Source organism: Gopherus evgoodei, chromosome 10 (assembly GCF_007399415.2).
Source record: "Gopherus evgoodei ecotype Sinaloan lineage chromosome 10, rGopEvg1_v1.p, whole genome shotgun sequence".
NCBI classification, from domain to species: domain Eukaryota; kingdom Metazoa; phylum Chordata; order Testudines; family Testudinidae; genus Gopherus; species Gopherus evgoodei.
Window position 1 is genome coordinate 74800668 of NC_044331.1, and position 24527 is coordinate 74825194.

At 54.7% G+C, this 24527-nt stretch overlaps 2 protein-coding genes across 3 annotated transcripts; one reads left to right on the forward strand and one right to left on the reverse strand.

Moving 5' to 3' along the window:
* Nucleotides 1–951: 951 nt before the first annotated feature.
* Nucleotides 952–5533, reverse strand: MRM2 (mitochondrial rRNA methyltransferase 2). Its single transcript, XM_030577656.1, has 3 exons — nt 5451–5533; nt 4176–4465; nt 952–1741 (listed from the first exon to the last, which is right to left on the reverse strand). Exons 1-3 carry the CDS (start codon nt 5456–5458, stop codon nt 1296–1298), a joined length of 744 nt encoding a protein of 247 aa, XP_030433516.1. The 5' UTR covers nt 5459–5533; the 3' UTR covers nt 952–1295.
* A 41-nt stretch (nt 5534–5574) lies between these two features.
* Nucleotides 5575–21038, forward strand: NUDT1 (nudix hydrolase 1). 2 transcript variants are annotated; one of them, XM_030577657.1, is made up of 4 exons: nt 5575–5698; nt 15467–15626; nt 19893–20038; nt 20502–21038. In XM_030577657.1, exons 1-4 carry the CDS (start codon nt 5593–5595, stop codon nt 20672–20674), a joined length of 585 nt encoding a protein of 194 aa, XP_030433517.1. In that variant the 5' UTR covers nt 5575–5592; the 3' UTR covers nt 20675–21038. The 2 variants fall into 2 exon arrangements, with proteins under 2 accessions (XP_030433517.1, XP_030433518.1); XM_030577658.1 differs by lacking the exon at nt 5575–5698 and adding an exon at nt 5718–5741.
* The last annotated feature ends 3489 nt before the right edge of the window (nt 21039–24527 follow it).

A 24527-nucleotide genomic window follows, 5' to 3' on the forward strand; every position in this document is an offset into this window, starting at 1 on the left:
TCTTTTTTGGTATGCAATTGCACCTTTGCCCCCTCTGCCTAGAAATGATGGGTACAAGGCTGAGAAACTCAGCAATTCACATCCCAGTCTCCCCTCTCCAGCATTAGCCCTAAGGATGCCTTCTGTTAGCTTCAGCCGTTCATGCCCAACCCACTCTCAAGGGAGGGTGCAGTTTAATCAAACCAAGTGTTTAAACAGAAATCCAAAATAAATCACAGTAACTAAACTGTGAACTTTGTAAACCTCCTTACACTGCTAAACTGGGATTCCCACCTATGCTTCCACTATGTGCACAAGTGACTCTGACCAGCTCTTTCCTGAGGCTGCATGCGACAGCCTCCAGCACTTTGCTTTCTATGACTTTGGGGCTCAGCAGGCTAGAGCTGTAATTGCAGGGAAAATCCTGCTCAGCCCAGGGCTAGAGCATGCCAAATTAAAACAGACTCTTTAGGGAATTTAGTTACTAAGCTTTAACAGGACTCAATTTGAGCACATGTAAAAACTGATTTTTCAGAGGCTTGTAAGCTGGTTAAATGTGGTTAGGTTGTCTTGGGGACAACAAAAGGCACAGCCATGACAAAAAGGCCACTCCTCTTCCAAGCTTCAAGACTCTGCTCCAAAGCCTGGGCACAACAGACCTTCTCAAAAAAAAATCACCTGAAGTTTTTAATACAGGTAAAACATGCATTTTTCTTAGCCTCTTTCTTAGAAACAGCTTAATCATTTTGGCTGAAGTTTTCCAGAAAACAGCTGACATGAAAATATTCAGCCCATGTGATTATTTGGCAAAGAGTGTATTAATACATTGCACTAACTTTTATGAAAAATGCAGAGGAAGTAAAACTGACTCAGAGTTCCCTACTCTTCACTCTCAGATTGACAACTGCCTTACGTTTTGTCCAAAGCATGACTACAGTCGCAGAGTAGCAATTTGAAATAAACATACACATGTAAACAAATCTATAACTAGTGTTTTATTTGTATTTCCATCCTCCACAGGCAAGTTTTATATAATTTCAAGAGCTTTCTTCCCAGGTGGGGAGTTAGATTGGATGTCCTTACTTGCCTAATTAGATTATAAACTCAGTGGGGAACGACCTTGTTTTATTTTGTATCTATAAACCATGATGGACACCTATGGTGTTACATAAATGACAGAGTTCACCAAATTAGGCTTAAAAATAATGCAATTCAATTTCAGAGTTTCAGCGCTGTGATTTTTTTTTTTTCAAGTACACTTCAGATCAAGGCATCCAGTCAGTGACTGACAACCACTGCAATAAGGGCAGACACAATCATCTGTGTTTCTGATGTTTCACTCCATGGTTGTACAGTTTTGCCAAGTAATAGATCTCTGCTGACTCTTTCCGGCTGGACTGAGGCTTTATAGTTCTCACATCTTGGAAATGCTCCGTTAGTCTGTTTTGGAGCAGATGGGCTTCCCGTCCATCCCAGAATTTACAGAGGATGGTTCCCCTTGGCCGCAAGATACTTTGGGAGAGATCCAAAAGGGACAAGCACAAGTTAATCAACTTCTGATGATCAAGCTCTCGGATCCCTGTGGCATTAGGTGCCATGTCACTCAAGATAACATCTGCCCTCTCTGTAGGAAGGAGCTCCTGGATCTTCTTAAGCGTAACTGGATCTGTAATATCAGCATTGGGAAGGAAGACTGCTCCTTCCAGGGGGGAAATATGAAGAAGGTCAACTCCAAGCACAAAACCAACAGGGGCATTAGGATCTAGGAAAGAAAGAGTTAATGCAAGAATGGAAGATGCAAGACACCTCCTTACCTCCAAATTAATCACTCTTATTACAAGAGCTGCTAACAATACAAAAGTCATATTCATGCGTTTCCTCAGAATTCAATACACAAACCTATACCACATATTGACAAAGTGCCATCTAGCCCTCCTATATGCAGGATGCTCATTTACGATGTTCATCTCACTCTAGTTACTTTTAGCAAATTTAAAAAATTAAAAGCAAAGCTTTCTTTAAAGATTGATATTCCAGAATGCCTCTTCATCCATCTCTACCCAGTGTGTCAACAGTAAGACTGTGCCGGAGTCAGCCAGTAATAACAGTACTTTTCCCTGGTATACAGCACCTTACAAACATTAATGAATTAAAACACAACACCTCTAGGTCAATGTTACCACCACGTTTACAGAAAGGGAAATTAAGATACAGAGAAGCTAAGCTTCTTGCCTAAGGTTACCCACTAAGAGCTAGTCTCGAAGAAGTGGATTTACTACAGTGATGGAGCAACCTCTTCCATCACTGTAGCATGTTTCTAGCATAGACATATCCTAAGTTAGTGGCAGAGATGGGGACAGACCCCCTCTTCCCCTATGCCCAACCCTCTATAATACCCCATAGAGTAGCTCAATGTAAGAGCTTTAGCCACTTCTACAATAGATCAGGTATCTCCTGGGTTCTCATAACACATTTTTGGTGGCCTCACAGTGTGACCACCAACTCTTGCTGGTGGCCACTCTAGCAGTTTTTCCTAAAAGACTTAATTAACTTCAGGAAAAAACAAATAAATACACTTCTATCCCGATACAACACAACCCGATATAACACAAATTCGGATATAACGCGGTAAAGTAGTGCTCCGGGGACGCAGGGCTGTGCACTCTGGCGGATTAAAGCAGGTTCGCTATAACGCGGTTTCACCTATAATGCAGTAAGATTTTTTGGCTCACGAGGACAGTGTTATATCAAGGTAGAGGTGTATGCACATATAAGCATTGGCGCCAACTCTGGGTGCTCCAGCCCTGGAACACCCATGGAAAAAAATTGGCAGTTGATTAGCACCAACTGGCAGCCAAGCTCCCCCACAGTGCCTCCCACCCGCCTGCAGGCAGCCCCACTGATCAATTCCTCCCCCTCCCTCCCAGCACCTCCCAGCCCACTACAATCAGCTGTTCCACGGCATGCAGGAAGCGCTGGGAGAGAGGAGAGGAGCAGGGATGGGGGATGCTCAGGGGAGGGGGCGGGAAGAGATGGGGCGGTGGCGGAGCAGAGGTGGGACAGAGATAAGGCCTTGAGGTAAGGGGTGGAGTGGGGGATCGGGCTAGGGGCAGAGCAGAGGCAGGAAGTGGTGGGACAGGGCCTTCGGGTGGAGTTCAGTCGGGACTTGGGGCAGAGCGGGTGCTTGGGAGAAGATGTGGAGTGGGGGCGGGTCTGGGGCAGAATGGCGGTTGAGCACTCTCCAGGGTAAAGAGGAAATTGGCGTCTATGCATATACATGTCCAAATCATTGTAATTTATTTTTATGTAGGTTTTTTTTTGCAAACTCAAGAATAAAAATAATGTACAGTTGTCTCTATTCTTTACTGGACCTAAACAGAAGAGAAACATAAATAAGGTGCTTTGCACATTCTTGTCTTTTTTCTTGTTGTTTCTTTTGCTTTTTTGGTTGCTTTTTATTTTTTTTAAAGACATGCTAGATATTGAAAAGTGTGAAAAGTGATATTAACAAACATACAAATATCACTTTTCACAGCAGACTTACTCAGCCACCTGGCAAGCCCTGGATGGGGTGGTGGGTTTGGAGGCAGAGGGGGCCAGGGCAGAGGGGCACTGGGGGAGGCAGCGAGAGCCAGGGTGATGCGGGGAGGAACTCAGAGCTAGAGCCCACCACCACCTGGCCAGGGTATGAAGCTCAAAGCCCTGTGGCTGGAGCCTGCCACCCACCACCCTAGGGATGAAGCCTGACCCCACTGCCCCTGGGAAGGTGGGAAACTCACTAGGCACCTGCTCCTCCAGCTTGTGTGTCTCCAGAGGGGAGCAGGGCCCAACCACTGCTGTCAGTCCCGGTGGAGGGGCCACTGCTTTACCCCCCTCCCACTCCCATCACTGTCCAGGAGGCTGTGGTCGCAAGAAATGCCTAGGTGGCCGTATTTGAGAAATGCTGCGTACTCCCTAAAAATGGCCTCTTCACCCCATAGGAATTGCTCCTCTTTATGACCATCATGGTTACAAAAAGCTCCACATACTTTAAACTTTATACAGCTATTAATGACTGTGCTGAATGTAAGCACACACCCACATTCAGCAGTCTTCAGCACAGCTAACTCTATTAGTAGCGCAGAAGACACCCCTCACAGACTGCAGGTTGCGTCAGCATTGTCTAGTTCCTCTGGATGCGAAGCATGTGCACTCACCAGTGCCCAAAGCATTAACTCGCTGTACAGCAACCTGACTCCAAGCTCCAGGAGCTGCCCCACAGTCTATCACAGAGAGCCCTGGATGAAGAACCTTATGTTTGTCATCTATCTCCAGCAGTTTGAAAGCACTCCTGCAACGATAATTATGCTGTTTTGCTGCCCTCACAAATGGATCCTTAAGATGTCGCTCCAGCCAGCGGTGCTCTGCCCCCGTTTTGCTCTTTAGACGTCCTGCTGCAGTGTGGAACCGTTGGCACTGAAGGGAAGTGCTCACCAACCTCTGATAACTATAAAAAACAAAGGTAAGTTAATCTGTTTCTGCATAACCACTGTGCACTTGACAACCATATGTCTCTAAAGCAGTGGTCCCCAACCTTTTCGTCTGGCAGACGCCAGACAAAGGACCATGGCGGCCGTCGAGCATCCGCCGAAATGCCACCAAAATTCAGTGGCATTTCGGCGGTGACACCTCTCGATGACGTTGCTCGTTGTCACATTATTGTATCACATTAGTCAGGGGCCATAACCCATTGTCACATGGTATGTAATGATTCTGCAAAGGAATGTATCAGCTCAACATCACAGTGTCAGACTCGTGGTAGAATTTCATCTCCATAACATACTGATTTCCCCATTTGGGACAGCCATAATTGTTTTATCATACAACAGTTAATCCTCTGCATCTCTACCAAAAATTTCTTTCAGTTCCAGAGATTTCAAATCAAGTTTATTGAGTGAGCTCAGCAACTGCACCCCACCTTTTATCTCCCCAACTGTCCCCAGTTCTAGATTTCAAATATGAACAAGTCTGAAGTTTTTCCTTTAAAGCAACAAAAGTGGTACCCTGCCCTATCTGATGCGACAGGCCTTGGGGAAAGGGTGTTTGCGGGCACACAGCTCTTCCAGGCCCAAATAGGGGCTCGCTGGGAAAAGCGAAGAACAGAACAAGGGATATGGAATGAGTCTTATTCTAGCACTGGGGAGTCACACCCCGCCCCCTGTAATGCACGAGGGGCAGGCAGGCAGGCAGCACCCTGTGCTCAGCAGCAGAGACCCCTCTCCAGGGGACGGTGCTGCGGCTAGTCACAGCGTCTCCAGACCGGGCTGGCCCTTGATCCCATTCCCTGCTCCCCGCTGTGCCCCCTGCCCGCCCGCTCCCACCTCCCGCGGGAAGAACAACGCGATCAAACCGCGCAGGGACCCCAGGGCTGAGACCCCGATCCCTCCCCCACCCCGGGCGGTAGCACCAGAGCCCCCCACCGGGCCCCCCACCGGCTCATGGCTCCGGCCCGCAGCCCAGCGCCTCCGCTGCCCCCGCCCGGCTCCCGCTGTCTCCTCCGCGGCCTCCCCGCCCAGGGGTGGGAGAAAGCGGCTTTCCGGCTCTGCGCGCCGCAGCCCGTCTCGGGCGCCCGTTATGGCTCCTGCTTCCGGTCGGGCCCTTTTCGACGGAGCAACCGCCGCCGCGGGGCCGCTGCACGTGGGGCCGCCGGGCGGGTTCTCCGGGGGGCGGAGCCGACCAGGTGAGTGATGGGGGTCGGAGCGGCCCGAGCCGGGGGCGGCCAGGTTACTGATGTGGAACGGGCCAGGCCAGTGATGGGGGGGAGCCCTGATGGGCCAGGTTACTGGTGGGGGCGGGCCAGGCCAGTGATGGGGGGAGCCCTGCTGGGCCAGGTTACTGGTGGGGGCGGGCCAGGCCAGTGATGGGGGGAGCCCTGCTGGGCCAGGTTACTGATGGGGGACGGGCCAGGCCAGTGATGGGGGGGAGTGCTGCTGGGCCAGGTCAGTGATGGGGGCGGGCCAGGCCAGTGATGGGGGGGGCCCTGCTGGGCCAGGTTACTGATGGGGACGGGCCAGGCCAGTGATGGGGGGAGCCCTGCTGGGCCAGGTTACTGATGGGGGCGGGCCAGGCCAGTGATGGGGGGAGCCCTGCTGGGCCAGGTTACTGATGGGGGCGGGCCAGGCCAGTGATGGGGGGAGCCCTGCTGGGCCAGGTTACTGATGGGGGACGGGCCAGGGCAGTGATGGGGGGAGTCCTGCTGGGCCAGGTTACTGATGGGGGCGGGCCAGGCCAGTGATGGGGGGAGCCCTGCTGGGCCAGGTTACTGATGGGGGACGGGCCAGGCCAGTGATGGGGGAGCCCTGCTGGGCCAGGTTACTGATGGGGACGGGCCAGGCCAGTGATGGGGGGAGCCCTGCTGGGCCAGGTTACTGATGGGGGACGGGCCAGGCCAGTGATGGGGGGGAGTGCTGCTGGGCCAGGTTACTGATGGGGGACGGGCCAGGCCAGTGATGGGGGGGAGTGCTGCTGGGCCAGGTTACTGATGGGGGCGGGCCAGGCCAGTGATGGGGGGAGCCCTGCTGGGCTAGGTTACTGGTGGGGGCGGGCCAGGCCAGTGATGGGGGGGAGTGCTGCTGGGCCAGATTACTGATGGGGGACGGGCCAGGCCAGTGATGGGGGGGAGTGCTGCTGGGCCAGGTTACTGATGGGGGCGGGCCAGGCCAGTGATGGGGGGAGCCCTGCTGGGCCAGGTTACTGATGGGGGACAGGACTGATTAGTGATGGGGGGAGCCCTGCTGGGCCAGGTTACTGATGGGGGACGGACCAGGCCAGTGATGGGGGGAGCCCTGCTGGGCCAGGTTACTGGTGGGGGCGGGCCAGGCCAGTGATGGGGGGGAGTGCTGCTGGGCCAGGTTACTGATGGGGGACGGGCCAGGCCAGTGATGGGGGGAGTGCTGCTGGGCCAGGTTACTGATGGGGGCGGGCCAGGCCAGTGATGGGGGGAGACCTGCTGGGCTAGGTTACTGGTGGGGGCGGGCCAGGCCAGTGATGGGGGGAAGTGCTGCTGGGCCAGGTTACTGATGGGGGACGGGCCAGGCCAGTGATGGGGGGGAGTGCTGCTGGGCCAGGTTACTGATGGGGGCGGGCCAGGCCAGTGATGGGGGGAGCCCTGCTGGGCCAGGTTACTGATGGGGACGGGCCAGGCCAGTGATGGGGGGAGCCCTGCTGGGCCAGGTTACTGATGGGGGACGGGCCAGGCCAGTGATGGGGGGAGCCCTGCTGGGCCAGGTTACTGATGGGGGACGGGCCAGGTCAGTGATGGGGGGAGCCCTGCTGGGCCAGGTTACTGATGGGGGCGGGCCAAGCCAGTGATGGGGGAGCCCTGCTGGGCCAGGTCAGTGATGTGGAACAGGCCAGGCCAGTGATGGGAGGGAGTGCTGCTGGGCCAGGTTACTGATGGGGGCGGGCCAGGCCAGTGATGGGGGGGAGCCCTGCTGGGCCAGGTTACTGATGGGGGACGGGCCAGGCCAGTGATGGGGGGAGCCCTGCTGGGCCAGGTTACTGATGGGGGACGGGCCAGGCCAGTGATGGGGGGAGCCCTGCTGGGCCAGGTTACTGATGGGGGACGGGCCAGGCCAGTGATGGGGGGAGCCCTGCTGGGCCAGGTTACTGATGGGGGACGGGCCAGGCCAGTGATGGGGGGAGCCCTGCTGGGCCAGGTTACTGATGGGGGCGGGCCAGGCCAGTGATGGGGGGGAGTGCTGCTGGGCCAGGTTACTGATGGGGGATGGGCCAGGCCAGTGATGGGGGGGGAGTGCTGCTGGGCCAGGTTACTGATGGGGGACAGGACTGATTAGTGATTGGGGGAGCCCTGCTGGGCCAGGTTACTGATGGGGGACGGGCCAGGCCAGTGATGGGGGGAGCCCTGCTGGGCCAGGTTACTGATGGGGGACGGGCCAGGCCAGTGATGGGGGGAGCCCTGCTGGGCCAGGTTACTGATGGGGGCGGGCCAGGCCAGTGATGGGGGGGAGTGCTGCTGGGCCAGATTACTGATGGGGGCGGGCCAGGCCAGTGATGGGGGGAGCCCTGCTGGGCCAGGTTACTGATGGGGGACGGGCCAGGCCAGTGATGGGGGGAGCCCTGCTGGGCCAGGTTACTGATGGGGGACGGGCCAGGCCAGTGATGGGGGGAGCCCTGCTGGGCCAGGTTACTGGTGTGGGACAGGACTGATTAGTGATGGGGGGAGCCCTGCTGGGCTAGGTTACTGGTGGGGGCGGGCCAGGCCAGTGATGGGGGGAGCCCTGCTGGGCCAGGTTACTGATGGGGGCGGGCCAAGCCAGTGATGGGGGAGCCCTGCTGGGCCAGGTCAGTGATGTGGAACGGGCCAGGCCAGTGATGGGGGGGAGCCCTGCTGGGCCAGGTTACTGATGGGGGACAGGACTGATTAGTGATTGGGGGAGCCCTGCTGGGCCAGGTTACTGATGGGGGACGGGCCAGGCCAGTGATGGGGGGAGCCCTGCTGGGCCAGGTTACTGATGGGGGACGGGCCAGGCCAGTGATGGGGGGAGCCCTGCTGGGCCAGGTTACTGATGGGGGCGGGCCAGGCCAGTGATGGGGGGGAGTGCTGCTGGGCCAGATTACTGATGGGGGCGGGCCAGGCCAGTGATGGGGGGAGCCCTGCTGGGCCAGGTTACTGATGGGGACGGGCCAGGCCAGTGATGGGGGGAGCCCTGCTGGGCCAGGTTACTGATGGGGGACGGGCCAGGCCAGTGATGGGGGGAGCCCTGCTGGGCCAGGTTACTGGTGTGGGACAGGACTGATTAGTGATGGGGGGAGCCCTGCTGGGCTAGGTTACTGGTGGGGGCGGGCCAGGCCAGTGATGGGGGGGAGTGCTGCTGGGCCAGGTTACTGATGGGGGACGGGCCAGGCCAGTGATGGGGGGGAGTGCTGCTGGGCCAGGTTACTGATGGGGGCGGGCCAGGCCAGTGATGGGGGGAGCCCTGCTGGGCTAGGTTACTGGTGGGGGCGGGCCAGGCCAGTGATGGGGGGGAGTGCTGCTGGGCCAGGTTACTGATGGGGGACGGGCCAGGCCAGTGATGGGGGGGAGTGCTGCTGGGCCAGGTTACTGATGGGGGCGGGCCAGGCCAGTGATGGGGGGAGCCCTGCTGGGCCAGGTTACTGATGGGGACGGGCCAGGCCAGTGATGGGGGGAGCCCTGCTGGGCCAGGTTACTGATGGGGGACGGGCCAGGCCAGTGATGGGGGGAGCCCTGCTGGGCCAGGTTACTGATGGGGGACGGGCCAGGTCAGTGATGGGGGGAGCCCTGCTGGGCCAGGTTACTGATGGGGGCGGGCCAAGCCAGTGATGGGGGAGCCCTGCTGGGCCAGGTCAGTGATGTGGAACGGGCCAGGCCAGTGATGGGGGGGAGCCCTGCTGGGCCAGGTTACTGATGGGGGACGGGCCAGGCCAGTGATGGGGGGAGCCCTGCTGGGCCAGGTTACTGATGGGGGACGGGCCAGGCCAGTGATGAGGGGAGCCCTGCTGGGCCAGGTTACTGATGGGGGACGGGCCAGGCCAGTGATGGGGGGAGCCCTGCTGGGCCAGGTTACTGATGGGGGACGGGCCAGGCCAGTGATGGGGGGAGCCCTGCTGGGCCAGGTTACTGATGGGGGCGGGCCAGGCCAGTGATGGGGGGGAGTGCTGCTGGGCCAGGTTACTGATGGGGGACGGGCCAGGCCAGTGATGGGGGGGAGTGCTGCTGGGCCAGGTTACTGATGGGGGACAGGACTGATTAGTGATTGGGGGAGCCCTGCTGGGCCAGGTTACTGATGGGGGACGGGCCAGGCCAGTGATGGGGGGAGCCCTGCTGGGCCAGGTTACTGATGGGGGACGGGCCAGGCCAGTGATGGGGGGAGCCCTGCTGGGCCAGGTTACTGATGGGGGCGGGCCAGGCCAGTGATGGGGGGGAGTGCTGCTGGGCCAGATTACTGATGGGGGCGGGCCAGGCCAGTGATGGGGGGAGCCCTGCTGGGCCAGGTTACTGATGGGGACGGGCCAGGCCAGTGATGGGGGGAGCCCTGCTGGGCCAGGTTACTGATGGGGGACGGGCCAGGCCAGTGATGGGGGGAGCCCTGCTGGGCCAGGTTACTGATGGGGGACGGGCCAGGTCAGTGATGGGGGGAGCCCTGCTGGGCCAGGTTACTGATGGGGGACGGGCCAGGCCAGTGATGGGGGGGAGTGCTGCTGGGCCAGGTTACTGATGGGGGCGGGCCAGGCCAGTGATGGGGGAGCCCTGCTGGGCCAGGTCAGTGATGTGGAACGGGCCAGGCCAGTGATGGGGGGGAGTGCTGCTGGGCCAGGTTACTGATGGGGGCGGGCCAGGCCAGTGATGGGGGGGAGTGCTGCTGGGCCAGGTTACTGATGGGGGCGGGCCAGGCCAGTGATGGGGGGAGCCCTGCTGGGCCAGGTTACTGATGGGGGACAGGACTGATTAGTGATGGGGGGAGCCCTGCTGGGCCAGGTTACTGATGGGGGACGGACCAGGCCAGTGATGGGGGGAGCCCTGCTGGGCCAGGTTACTGGTGGGGGCGGGCCAGGCCAGTGATGGGGGGGAGTGCTGCTGGGCCAGGTTACTGATGGGGGACGGGCCAGGCCAGTGATGGGGGGGAGTGCTGCTGGGCCAGGTTACTGATGGGGGCGGGCCAGGCCAGTGATGGGGGGAGACCTGCTGGGCTAGGTTACTGGTGGGGGCGGGCCAGGCCAGTGATGGGGGGGAGTGCTGCTGGGCCAGGTTACTGATGGGGGACGGGCCAGGCCAGTGATGGGGGGGAGTGCTGCTGGGCCAGGTTACTGATGGGGGCGGGCCAGGCCAGTGATGGGGGGAGCCCTGCTGGGCCAGGTTACTGATGGGGACGGGCCAGGCCAGTGATGGGGGGAGCCCTGCTGGGCCAGGTTACTGATGGGGGACGGGCCAGGCCAGTGATGGGGGGAGCCCTGCTGGGCCAGGTTACTGATGGGGGACGGGCCAGGTCAGTGATGGGGGGAGCCCTGCTGGGCCAGGTTACTGATGGGGGCGGGCCAAGCCAGTGATGGGGGAGCCCTGCTGGGCCAGGTCAGTGATGTGGAACAGGCCAGGCCAGTGATGGGAGGGAGTGCTGCTGGGCCAGGTTACTGATGGGGGCGGGCCAGGCCAGTGATGGGGGGGAGCCCTGCTGGGCCAGGTTACTGATGGGGGACGGGCCAGGCCAGTGATGGGGGGAGCCCTGCTGGGCCAGGTTACTGATGGGGGACGGGCCAGGCCAGTGATGGGGGGAGCCCTGCTGGGCCAGGGTACTGATGGGGGACGGGCCAGGCCAGTGATGGGGGGAGCCCTGCTGGGCCAGGTTACTGATGGGGGACGGGCCAGGCCAGTGATGGGGGGAGCCCTGCTGGGCCAGGTTACTGATGGGGGCGGGCCAGGCCAGTGATGGGGGGGAGTGCTGCTGGGCCAGGTTACTGATGGGGGATGGGCCAGGCCAGTGATGGGGGGGGAGTGCTGCTGGGCCAGGTTACTGATGGGGGACAGGACTGATTAGTGATTGGGGGAGCCCTGCTGGGCCAGGTTACTGATGGGGGACGGGCCAGGCCAGTGATGGGGGGAGCCCTGCTGGGCCAGGTTACTGATGGGGGACGGGCCAGGCCAGTGATGGGGGGAGCCCTGCTGGGCCAGGTTACTGATGGGGGCGGGCCAGGCCAGTGATGGGGGGGAGTGCTGCTGGGCCAGATTACTGATGGGGGCGGGCCAGGCCAGTGATGGGGGGAGCCCTGCTGGGCCAGGTTACTGATGGGGACGGGCCAGGCCAGTGATGGGGGGAGCCCTGCTGGGCCAGGTTACTGATGGGGGACGGGCCAGGCCAGTGATGGGGGGAGCCCTGCTGGGCCAGGTTACTGGTGTGGGACAGGACTGATTAGTGATGGGGGGAGCCCTGCTGGGCTAGGTTACTGGTGGGGGCGGGCCAGGCCAGTGATGGGGGGGAGTGCTGCTGGGCCAGGTTACTGATGGGGGACGGGCCAGGCCAGTGATGGGGGGGAGTGCTGCTGGGCCAGGTTACTGATGGGGGCGGGCCAGGCCAGTGATGGGGGGAGCCCTTCTGGGCCAGGTTACTGATGGGGGACGGGCCAGGTCAGTGATGGGGGGAGCCCTGCTGGGCCAGGTTACTGATGGGGGCGGGCCAAGCCAGTGATGGGGGAGCCCTGCTGGGCCAGGTCAGTGATGTGGAACGGGCCAGGCCAGTGATGGGGGGGAGCCCTGCTGGGCCAGGTTACTGATGGGGGACAGGACTGATTAGTGATTGGGGGAGCCCTGCTGGGCCAGGTTACTGATGGGGGACGGGCCAGGCCAGTGATGGGGGAGCCCTGCTGGGCCAGGTTACTGATGGGGGACGGGCCAGGCCAGTGATGGGGGGAGCCCTGCTGGGCCAGGTTACTGATGGGGACGGGCCAGGCCAGTGATGGGGGGAGCCCTGCTGGGCCAGGTTACTGATGGGGGACGGGCCAGGCCAGTGATGGGGGGAGCCCTGCTGGGCCAGGTTACTGGTGTGGGACAGGACTGATTAGTGATGGGGGGAGCCCTGCTGGGCTAGGTTACTGGTGGGGGCGGGCCAGGCCAGTGATGGGGGGGAGTGCTGCTGGGCCAGGTTACAGATGGTGGACGGGCCAGGCCAGTGATGGGGGGGAGTGCTGCTGGGCCAGGTTACTGATGGGGGCGGGCCAGGCCAGTGATGGGGGGAGCCCTGCTGGGCTAGGTTACTGGTGGGGGCGGGCCAGGCCAGTGATGGGGGGGAGTGCTGCTGGGCCAGGTTACTGATGGGGGACGGGCCAGGCCAGTGATGGGGGGGAGTGCTGCTGGGCCAGGTTACTGATGGGGGCGGGCCAGGCCAGTGATGGGGGGAGCCCTGCTGGGCCAGGTTACTGATGGGGACGGGCCAGGCCAGTGATGGGGGGAGCCCTGCTGGGCCAGGTTACTGATGGGGGACGGGCCAGGCCAGTGATGGGGGAGCCCTGCTGGGCCAGGTTACTGATGGGGGACGGGCCAGGCCAGTGATGGGGGGAGCCCTGCTGGGCCAGGTTACTGATGGGGGCGGGCCAAGCCAGTGATGGGGGAGCCCTGCTGGGCCAGGTCAGTGATGTGGAACGGGCCAGGCCAGTGATGGGGGGGAGCCCTGCTGGGCCAGGTTACTGATGGGGGACGGGCCAGGCCAGTGATGGGGGGAGCCCTGCTGGGCCAGGTTACTGATGGGGGACGGGCCAGGCCAGTGATGGGGGGAGCCCTGCTGGGCCAGGTTACTGATGGGGGACGGGCCAGGCCAGTGATGGGGGGAGCCCTGCTGGGCCAGGTTACTGATGGGGGACGGGCCAGGCCAGTGATGGGGGGAGCCCTGCTGGGCCAGGTTACTGATGGGGGCGGGCCAGGCCAGTGATGGGGGGGAGTGCTGCTGGGCCAGGTTACTGATGGGGGACGGGCCAGGCCAGTGATGGGGGGGAGTGCTGCTGGGCCAGGTTACTGATGGGGGACAGGACTGATTAGTGATTGGGGGAGCCCTGCTGGGCCAGGTTACTGATGGGGGACGGGCCAGGCCAGTGATGGGGGGAGCCCTGCTGGGCCAGGTTACTGATGGGGGACGGGCCAGGCCAGTGATGGGGGGGAGCCCTGCTGGGCCAGGTTACTGATGGGGGCGGGCCAGGCCAGTGATGGGGGGGAGTGCTGCTGGGCCAGATTACTGATGGGGGCGGGCCAGGCCAGTGATGGGGGGAGCCCTGCTGGGCCAGGTTACTGATGGGGACGGGCCAGGCCAGTGATGGGGGGAGCCCTGCTGGGCCAGGTTACTGATGGGGGACGGGCCAGGCCAGTGATGGGGGGAGCCCTGCTGGGCCAGGTTACTGATGGGGGACGGGCCAGGTCAGTGATGGGGGGAGCCCTGCTGGGCCAGGTTACTGATGGGGGACGGGCCAGGCCAGTGATGGGGGGGAGTGCTGCTGGGCCAGGTTACTGATGGGGGCGGGCCAGGCCAGTGATGGGGGAGCCCTGCTGGGCCAGGTCAGTGATGTGGAACGGGCCAGGCCAGTGATGGGGGGGAGTGCTGCTGGGCCAGGTTACTGATGGGGGCGGGCCAGGCCAGTGATGGGGGGGAGTGCTGCTGGGCCAGGTTACTGATGGGGAACAGGCCAGGGCAGTGATGGGGGGAGCCCTGCTGGGCCAGGTTACTGATGGGGGACGGGCCAGGCCAGTGATGGCGGGGAGTGCTGCTGGGCCAGGTCAGTGATGTGGAACGGGCCAGGGCAGTGATGGGGGAGCCCTGCTGGGCCAGGTTACTGATGGGGGACGGGCCAGGCCAGTGATGGGGGGAGCCCTGCTGGGCCAGGTTACTGATGGGGGACGGGCCAGGTCAGTGATGGGGGGAGCCCTGCTGGGCCAGGTTACTGATGGGGGACGGGCCAGGCCAGTGATGGGGGGGAGTGCTGCTGGGCCAGGTTACTGATGGGGGCGGGCCAGGCCAGTGATGGGGGAGCCCTGCTGGGCCAGGTCAGTGATGTGGAACGGGCCAGGCCAGTGATGGGTGGGAGTGCTGCTGGGCCAGGTTACTGATGGGGGCGGGCCAGGCCAGTGATGGGGGGGAGTGCTGCTGGGCCAGGTTACTGATGGGGAACAGGCCAGGGCAGTGATGGGGGGAGCCCTGCTGGGCCAGGTTACTGATGGGGGACGGGCCAGGCCAGTGATGGGGGGGAGTGCTGCTGGGCCAGGTTACTGATGGGGGACGGGCCAGGCCAGTGATGGGGGAGCCCTGCTGGGCCAGGTCAGTGATGTGGAACGGGCCAGGCCAGTGATGGGGGGGAGCCCTGCTGGGCCAGGTTACTGATGGGGGCGGGCCAGGCCAGTGATGGGGGGGAGTGCTGCTGGGCCAGGTTATTGATGGGGGACAGGCCAGGGCAGTGATGGGGGGAGCCCTGCTGGGCCAGGTTACTGATGTGGGATGGGACAGGCCGGGCGGGCCAGGTTAATGATGAGAGCAGGGCAGAGTGGACCAGGTTAGTCATGGCGGACAAGACAGGCCAGGCCGAGCCATCTTAGTGATGTGGGGGGCGGGCAGAGCAGCCAGGCCGAGAACGGATACGTCAGTGATGGGCTGGGCGCTGAAGGGGTGGGGGGGAGGGATTGGCTTTAATCAGCAATCTCCGGGGCTAAGTAGGGGGCAGGACTGGGCATGGGCATGACCCACTGACTAGTGCCCTTTCTCCTCACGCAGTCTGTGTACATAGGTGCTGGAAATGGGGGTGCTACCGCGCAACCTGGTTTGAAGTGTTTTCCATCACACACAGGGTTTATAGTTTAGGCTAATGGCTCTCAGCTCCCCCACTATACAAATTGTTCTTGCACCCCGGCCTGTGTATCCCATGCGCTGTGGGCGCAGGCTACGGTATGTGATCACACTCTGAGGAGTGCCCGGCTCAGACCCATCTCCCCTTTGCACAGACACGGTGATGTTCACAAGCAAGCTCTTCACACTGGTGCTGGTGGTGCAGCCCCAGCAGGTGTTGCTGGGCATGAAGAAACGTGGATTCGGGGCTGGCCGCTGGAATGGATTCGGGGGCAAAGTGCAAGCGGGTGAGACCATAGAGCAGGCAGCCCACAGGTGAGATGGGTGGGGCACTGCATGGGCACATGTGTGCCATGTGGGTGGAGGAGGCAAGACCAGATGGGGCGCTGCTGGGTCAGTTGGTGGCGCCTTACTCAACCAAAAGGGGCAGGCAGACTGGGTGATCCCCGTCTCTGAACTATTCAAACTGTCATTTGGCCAGGCATCTCGAAGTTAGGTGCGTAACAAGAGACTATCACTAACTTCTAGCATTTAGAAACCATGAGTCAGCCTCCCTTTTAAAAAAATCATGAGATGGCTTTAAAAATTATAATTTAAAACAAAAACACTGGGGGGTTTTATTTGCCATTTGGGTTTTGAATCTTTCCCGTTCATGTTTTTCAAGTTTTTTATCTTCAATGTTGAGGGCTGGAAACTTTCTTTGAAAAATGAAAACTGAAGCTTTAAGAGAAGCATCAAATATCAGGAGACTTGTGATAAAATCACAAGAGTTGGCAGCACCGATCAGGTGATTTCCCCCCCCCCTTACATAATTTATTACAAAAGCCTCAGCCCAATTAAATATTATGTGGCAAGTCTGTAGGGCCTTTTGTGGGAAGATCACCAAGCACTTTATACACTAATTAAGTATGGCAGGTTGCTAAGGCTTATATAGAGAATCACTCCACCCATCATTGAAAATGCCTTGAGCTGTAAGTCAGACCTATTGCAATAGTCTCTATGCACGAGTTGAGGATGTGACTGATGAATAGTGTGCTAAACAATGTAATTACATGAGTTGTAATTTGGCCAGGATACCAAGTTAATATCTCTGTTTTACTAAAAGTGCCAGAGACTCTCTGGTAAACCTGTTTTCAGTTTCATCCAAAAGATAAGCAGCACAGAGTTGCTTTGGCTGTGTTGCAGGATTGTTTCAGTAAGGGCTCAAAGGAAGAGTGCCAGCTACTGAGTCATCAATACAGTACTGACTTTCTGCAGCACTTCGGTCTCCCTCCAATTATTGATTGAACCAGCCCACTCCTATTTCTCTTCAGATCTGTTGGGATTGCAGCAGAAAGTGACATGGCAGATGACAGCTGAATCAGTAGTTTCATATAAAAATTAATGTCAGCTTCCTATAGAAGAGTTCTTCTGACATAAGCCCATGTCTCCCAACCTCCCGGCCCTTTCACAAATGCCTGAATTTTCCTTCGGAATGGCAGGGAGTTTGGCATTGCTACAGTAAATCTCTGGGTATGTTACACTGGCTATTTTTGCTTGTTTCTGGGTATTCCAAAGCTCCCTTCTGCATAGAGTAGTTTACTTTGCAGAGAACTGGTCTCTCACAGAGCTTCTTCAGCTGCATTTTATATAATAGCCTTTCAGATAAGTTACTGATAGTTTCTGGAGGGAGGAAGATGAGCCTCCTTTCTTCAGCATGCTGTTAGTTTGTTAGGCTCTTGCTACTGCTGAAAATAGGGTCGATGAGATGCTTTGAATAATTTAACATTAAATAAGTACTTGTAAAGTTCTCAAAGTACTGCACACACTAAGCCTCACACTGGCACTGAGGTTTTAAAGTTACTAGACCAACATGTCATATTTCATAGGTGTACACTGGCCACTTGCACCATTTTGGATTTAGAAGCTCTGGCTTTAACATGTAGGAGTTTTTAGCCATACTTGGAATGTTTCAGCGATCACAAGCAGCGTGGTCAGCACCCTGACAAAGGATGTTGCTCTGGACCGTATGTAGCAGTTTGAGCTGGAGCCATCATGTGGCAGCTCATCAGAGCTGGCAGCAGTGGCACTCTGGGGAACTAGCTCAGCCACCAATTGCACCACCAGCCTGTTGGATCTGGCTCTCTCTCGTGCCATCCCATCTCTGGGTTGGGGCTTAGCATACATAATGACTAACTGTTAATCTGAGATGTGTATCAAATTATGTTTCCTGCTTCAACAGCTACTGTACCTCACTTGATACACAGAATCCCCCAGAGCCCGCAAACGCCCACCATTGTTCATCATGTCATATCTTATTAAGGGAGCATTGAATTGGTTCATTATTTCTAGTTTAATTTTTTACCCATTATGTTTCCAGCCACGGTATAGGGAACTGGACTGTACACAGATGTATTAAACTGCTTAGAAAGCCATAGCAGTGTTACACCCCGTGAAATGAAGCCTGTGAAATGAAGCTTTAAGTTCTATTGCTGAGAAAACATCTATTTTAAACACAATTATCTATTCCACGAAGATCAACTAAAACTAGTCAAACCATGAAATCAGTGTGTAATTCTAAAATGGGATTGATGCCAGACAGAGGTTGATACCTTACGGAGGGTTCCCATTACACTTGAGAGTTGCTGCCCTGCCAAAAATAATAATAAAATCCAACTGCACATTTATTTTAAAGTCAGGTCTAACTTTAATTAAATACTGCAGCTGAATATACAGTATCTTTTGAACTATTAGTTATTGCTGTACATTGGAAGAGCCCTGGAATACGCTCACGGTTCCATACCTAGTCTGTCAGGGGCAGGCAAAAAACTGCCTAAAAAGTGCCTTTATGTAAATAAAGAAATTAATCTATTTTTTCCCCAAGTGGCCCAAGCCCAGTGTGATGAAGTGGGGAACTGGCGGGCTGGCAACTTCAGAGAAGACATAGCAGAATTTTAAGTATATCCTTTAGCCTCTAATGCTTTCACATAGTGTGTACACAGCAAGTTCACTGTAGTCACTGCTTTTTTGTAATGGTGACACTATTTACACTGGTCTAAATAAGAAGTAAAATATTTGGCATCACATGGATTGTGATGATATCCTGCATCAGTATTGGAATGAAGCCCAGCAGTTCTGTCCTCTGAACACAGTTCACTACAGGTTTTTGTACTGGCAGTTCAGACCTGCAAATGAAAGCTGTTACATATTTGACCAATAAAATACTGCTGAAGATTCAGAATATCTGAATTAAAAGGGGAGCCAGATCAATACTTAAATGAGAGACCTTTTGTGGTCCTTAGGTGCGCATTGGAAGCAGAGATGACAAGTCAAAAGTAACACTCTTCTCTGGGTCAGTGGCATGGCCCCTAGCATGATGTTTTCAGATAAGATGTAAATGTGGCTATTTGTGCTCATCAGAGAAGAAATTGACACTTTTCATAACAGTAGGCATACTAACCCAACAGTTCTGAACAAATTTCAGCTTTGATCATTGCATCCAACCTTCCAAAATCCCCCCTGCATTTCAGCTGGATATAGTATTGACTTCTTGTTTCAAACCATTACCTTGTATCCTGTACTATTAAACAGCAGTTTCATTCAGCCTCAGCAATAGCTGTACTCCACTGGTAAATGCAGACATCCCTATATATCTTACCTTCCTCACCAAGATATCTAAAAGCTTAACTGATATTTGCAAAGCACTGTGTGCTGCCTTGGGGAAGGATCCCATAGAGCTGCTCAGTATTAAAAGTGAGGCTGGAGATGCTGAGAGTTTTCACCCAGCTGTAGTGTATCTTAAAAAGGATCTGCCCCTTGCAAGAGGAGTAATGTCTGAATAACTTGACTTAGTACAAAAGTACAGAGTTCAACTCCAAAAGGCTAAACCTAATCTTTCCTCTACCTAATTTCTCCAGAATGTCCCTTTTTTTAAATCTTGGTTTTTTTCTTATAACAAGTATATACAACATTTTTAATAAGCCTGCTTCCGGCAATGGGCAGTAGGCTTGTCCTAAACCCACTGAGATCTCTACACACAGGGTGCCATTTTCTGCCAGTCCTCCCATGTAGATTCTGGAATACGCCATCATTATCCAATCAGCAACATTCACACACACACACAAAGTTTTAACAATTCCCTGCTTTCTGGATTTCATGATGTATCATTTAGGAATGGCTCATTAGTCCTTGCTCTAATAGTTCTCATCTAACGCAGCTGCGTGGTCCCAGCAGATTGCAGATCCCAGCATGCTCCGAGCCATCTTGGTCCAAGTAGGCTGGCAATTTGGAATTCATGCTGGACCATTAATTGCTGGGACCTATGCACTTTATAAGTTACATTTTGCTCTCATCTTACACTGGCAGGTGCACCCTCCACATTCCTGACAAGTTGCCAAATGTGATCATAAGCTGAGGAAGTTTTAGGCACTCCTGTCTTAAAGTTGTCAACTTCCCCCCTCAATGTCTCTGTCCACATTTGTGCAAAAGATGCAGGCTGTCTCTCTGCCTTCACCCTAAAGTGATGTGTGTGCAGATGTTGAGTGTTGAGTTTCTGTTTTCCAACTGCTCACCCTCATGCAAAGATATCTGTCCCTCTTGCAGGGAGCTGCTGGAAGAGAGCGGATTGACCGTAGACAACTTGCAGAAGATGGGTCAGATCACCTTTGAGTTTGTTGGTAACTCTGAGCTCATGGAAGTCCACATCTTCCGGGCGGACACCTTTCATGGAGAGCCAACAGAAAGTGATGGTAGGAGCACGGGGCAAGTGGCAGCAGAAAGAAGATTTGTTTGCCCCTATTTCCTAATACTTAAAAGCTTATGTGGAGAAGGGGTGATGCTGGTCCCATGCTTATGTGGGCCTCTGTGATGCACATTGAATTTCTCTTCCCCCCTACCCTCAATATCAATTTTGGACTCTCAGCCCTCTTTCTCCTGACCAGAAGCTTCCTGCCAGGGTTTACTAGAAAGCAGGTGGTGGCTGAGTAGGGCTATGTTGTCTGAGCAACATTAGCAGCCCGTTGCCTCCCTGAGTCCTGCTTCTTCCTCTGGACAATTTCCCCCTACAATCCCTCCATCAGGAAGCCAGCTAGCTGTGCAGGCCTATGGATCATAGTTGTTGGAGTGCTTTCCTTCCCTCCTAGCACACCCAGCATCAAAACAAAAGAGTAGTGAAGTAAGTTTACCCAAACCTCTTTATCCTTCCTATTTTAGAAATGCGTCCGCAGTGGTTTCAACTGGATCAGGTGCCTTTCAGTCACATGTGGCCAGATGATGTCTACTGGTTCCCACTACTGCTCCAAAAGAAGTTGTTCCGGGGCTATTTTAAGTTCCAGGGTCTAGACACTATTCAGGAGTACACGCTGAGACAGGTGGAGGAGGTTTAAGAGGAAACAGCAGCATTCCGCCCTCACCAAATACATCATTGCCCATATTGGGCCAGGCCCCAACTATTGGGTGTTAACCTGCCATAGTAGTGATCACTTTATGCAGTGCTCTCCTTTCTCAGCAGAGGAGACTTATTTACTGGATCGATGGATGGATGGAGAAAAAGTGGTTTTTCTCTTGAGGGAGAATAAAAGACAGCAGTGCTTGTGCTGGTGCAGTTCCAAGGTGTGGGGTGTTTCAGTTATGGCTTGGTAACGGCTCCCATAATTCAATGGTATCCCTTCTCCTTTAACAGTTAGCTCAATAATCTGTTCCTTCTCAGATGGTCCTCTTTTACATTAAAATACTAAAATGAATATAGCATTCATGGTCTGATTCATGTTCCAGGGAAGTGACAAGATGATTTCTGAAAGGCCCTTCAAAATAGCCCAGAAGCAGGAGACCTGCCCCCAGGCAGCATAGAGACTGGAGCGTAATAGTTAACCACTTTCTTCACAGGCTACAGCACTGGAACTAGCACTCCCCTTAATTTCTTCCCCACCCATCCTGCAAACTGGGATAGTCTGTTGCTTCCTCTTATTCAGGGCCAGCTGGGCATGGACCTGTGCATGGCTCTAGTTCTTTTCCTCTCGAAGCAGCAGGAGGTTGTGGCAATGGGTAAAATAAAGCAATGTGGTTGCATAGCATTGCTTAGGCTTTGCCCAGGTTCTCATTTCTCTTAACTATTCATTCACTGTTTAAATGGTTATTAACTGTCCCTCCTGCTCAGCTGTTCATGCTGACAAGTGAACATGTGCTATAAAGCTCAGAACCTTCAGCAGGGGCTTTCTAATAGGTTTCATCCCAGGACAGCAGCAGGTGAGTTGTACAGGGCTTGGGTCTGCTCCCAACTCAGCATGCAGGGCCGTGAGTTTAATCAGTCCATACCAGAAATAATAAAGCCACTCTTAAGTTCTTATACAAGTATTTTTTTGTCTTATAAATACATATTTTTTAAACAGTTGGAGATAGAATCTTGGAATGTAATATAATCTGTAAACAATTCCAGTCTATCAGCTGTAGTAATAGTTTTTTTAATTCCTGCAGTTTGATAAAGTGCTTCATACATAAGACTATTTGAGCAAAGCAAAGATACAAGATTTTCCCAAGCAGGTAAAATTCACATCCTCCAACCAAGCCTGCCTCTTCCTATCTCCATCCAGCTGCTCTGAATAGTCTGTACTGGTCAAAGTGCCATTCCTCATGCACATGGCAAGCCTTGGCTTGAAGGCAAAGGATAAGAGTTAGTGCCTTGTATCCTTGCCATTCATTCAGTATTACAAACACTCTATTGCCTCTGCTACTATTGCGGAGACCAGTATTTTGAATTCTGTCCTCACCTGAGCTGCTGCTTCATCTTTGAGTAAAGTCACAGTCTTGAACTTGTATAGCTAGCCTGTTACAAATTCAGCAGTGACTTCCATGAGTGATCAAAAAGAAAGAGCAGATGGAGCAGAGACAAGAAGAGAGCAAGGCCCTGTTTAAACATAGTGATCCCATCAGCAAGTCACAGGTAAGGGGTGGGAGGAGAGCGGAGAGTGATATTTTGGAAAGTTTCCCCATCTGTAAACACCTTCTGTGCGACTGGTCAGAGTAGCACCACATGTTGTCCCCTTCCCGTTAGAAACAGCAGTGGCAATAGGAGAGGCAGGCTACATGGCTCTTTTGGTGGAAAGGAGACCAATTTCGGTACTGAAGAGTCAGGTTCTCCTCTCTGGCTTCATATTCATCTACAGACCTGGCTTCTTCAAGACATTCTGGTGCAGACACACTTGCACTGAAGATTATAAGTCTGGATGCCTTATCTACAAAGTCACATCGCAGATGGGTGGAAGCCCCCATGAGGTCAATATGTGCAGAGAAAGCTTCCATTCAGAAAGGCACATTAACTCTTTGGTTCTAGAGCTCACAGCAGCAGCAGGTCTTGGCTAACTGGCATGCCCTGTTCAACTCATTTCATGTTGTGCTTCACATCAATTCAAAACTAATTCCAGTCATCAGAGAAAATTTGGCAAGCTAATGCACTACCAGCTCTGGTGTTGGGAACTGCTTATTCAATGCATTATGTTTTGTTTTCACTGTTTTTGTTTGTTAGTCTGAACATAGCATGGACCATGGAAGCAGCTGGTTCTGCTTTCTCCACTTGCATATGGCGCACACAGAGAACTGAAGTCAGTTTGACTTTTCTACCCAGCACTCGCCCACAGCAGAGAAGTTGTAATAGACGCTGTCTCTGCAAACTGCATTGACCTTAAACTGAGAGGAGAATACAAGTGCAGAAGCCCCTTCTCTGCTGCTGGAAGTAGTCATGCCACCACCATTTGGATTTCAGACCAGAATAGCTAAGTCTATAAAAATAGGTTTGCACGTTAAAGCTTGTATGAACCCTAGTATGAAAGGAAGATGCTTACAGAGGGAGTAGTAACCAGGGCAGTCCCCCAGGATGTGGCATTGGCTGTATCAGGTATATGAACACGAGGCACTCATTCTCTCTTGAAAGCTGCCCAACACTTAGCAGATGTTGTTGAATGGCAACTGCAGTCCTCACTGAAGCAGTGTATGCTCATCCCTGTCTTCATTCAAGGGCTAGAACAAGGCGACTGCATGAATGGATGTATTCTCACTCAGCCACTCCAATGAAACATTTATATATGTCACAGGCTTAACCTGATTATCCTACTGAATTCCACAGGCAGAGCCTGTAAGGGCTGCTGCTCAAAGAACAGCAATGAGCAGTTATCCCTTGGACAGCTAACTTTAATATGAGCTTAGCAGTTTAGAAATTGTTGTTACACTTTCAGGCTTTTTATAACTCTGAAAAGGGTGAAGTTTCTTTCTACTAGAGCCAACTCTTTGCTGTGCTAACGATCACCCTCTATCAATCAGACAACTGATGCAGGCAATGCAGCTCCCCATTATATGGGAGATCCAAACTTTTCCAAGACTGTGCACAGTATTTTCTTATTTTGATTGTTTAATTTAACAGTAGACACGCTACTCTTTGATTACCAAAACAAATAAAAAGATTTATGATGGGGGCGCGGGAGCTGGGGTTGACCACAACCAGGCAACACATTTTTTAAAGCATTGATACTGTCTGCACTAGGTGTTTAAAATCACATTCAAATGTAAGCTAACATAAAGCAACCTATCTTCCTAGTCTAAACAAGATCAAATGGAGAAATGTTTCCTGTCTACCACTCAAGATGGTGGTTTATTATTACACTGTACATACATTTATGGTCTTAGCAATTTGTCCTGGTTTGTGAATAGAATCTCTTCTGTATTGTTTTGTATCCTCTGCCAAAGAGTCACTAGCATCTCTCTCAGGCTCTTGCAAAGCACGACAGATTAATTGCAAGGGAAATATTCTGAGCAAGCGTTAGAAAGAGTTAGCACATAAGCTGCTAACACATAAGCAATGCATTCTGTGTAAAATCTGTTTTTACATTCACCCCTTTAAGAGTGTCAAAAGCCATGGCTCTCCCTAGCCCCAGCACCAAAAGACACACCGGGCATGTTTACACTGCATTAATAGTGTGTGGCTGGAGTTCACATAGCTAGTTTAATCAAGCTAGGTTGTGTGTGAGAAGGAGTGAAGCAATAGCAGCATGCACAACCGGCGCTAGAGTTTTGAGTGCCCTAGGCGGACTGCAATTTTGCCGCCCTGTGCGCTGGTCCCGCAGCTCCAGTGGAGCTGCCGCAGTTGTGTCTGTGCGAGGTCCACCGGAGCCGTGCGAACAACCGTCCGCAGGCATGACTGCTGGCTGCCGCAGTGGTGCCCTGACCCAGGGGACACCCTGGGCTGCCGCG

What these genes read in the sequence shown, in the direction of transcription:
- MRM2 (XM_030577656.1), bottom strand. An exon ending in AGTTAATGCTTTGGGCACTG is followed by an intron (nt 1,742 to 4,175) that starts GTGAGTGCACAT and finishes TTTCTTTCCTAG; the next exon opens with ATCCTAATGCCCCTGTTGGT.
- NUDT1 (XM_030577657.1), top strand. Translation starts at nt 5,593, where the DNA reads ATGGCTCCTGCTTCCGGTCGGGCCCTTTTCGACGGAGCAACCGCCGCC. An exon ending in CGGGGGGCGGAGCCGACCAG is followed by an intron (nt 5,699 to 15,466) that starts GTGAGTGATGGG and finishes CCCTTTGCACAG; the next exon opens with ACACGGTGATGTTCACAAGC. An exon ending in ATAGAGCAGGCAGCCCACAG is followed by an intron (nt 15,627 to 19,892) that starts GTGAGATGGGTG and finishes TCCCTCTTGCAG; the next exon opens with GGAGCTGCTGGAAGAGAGCG.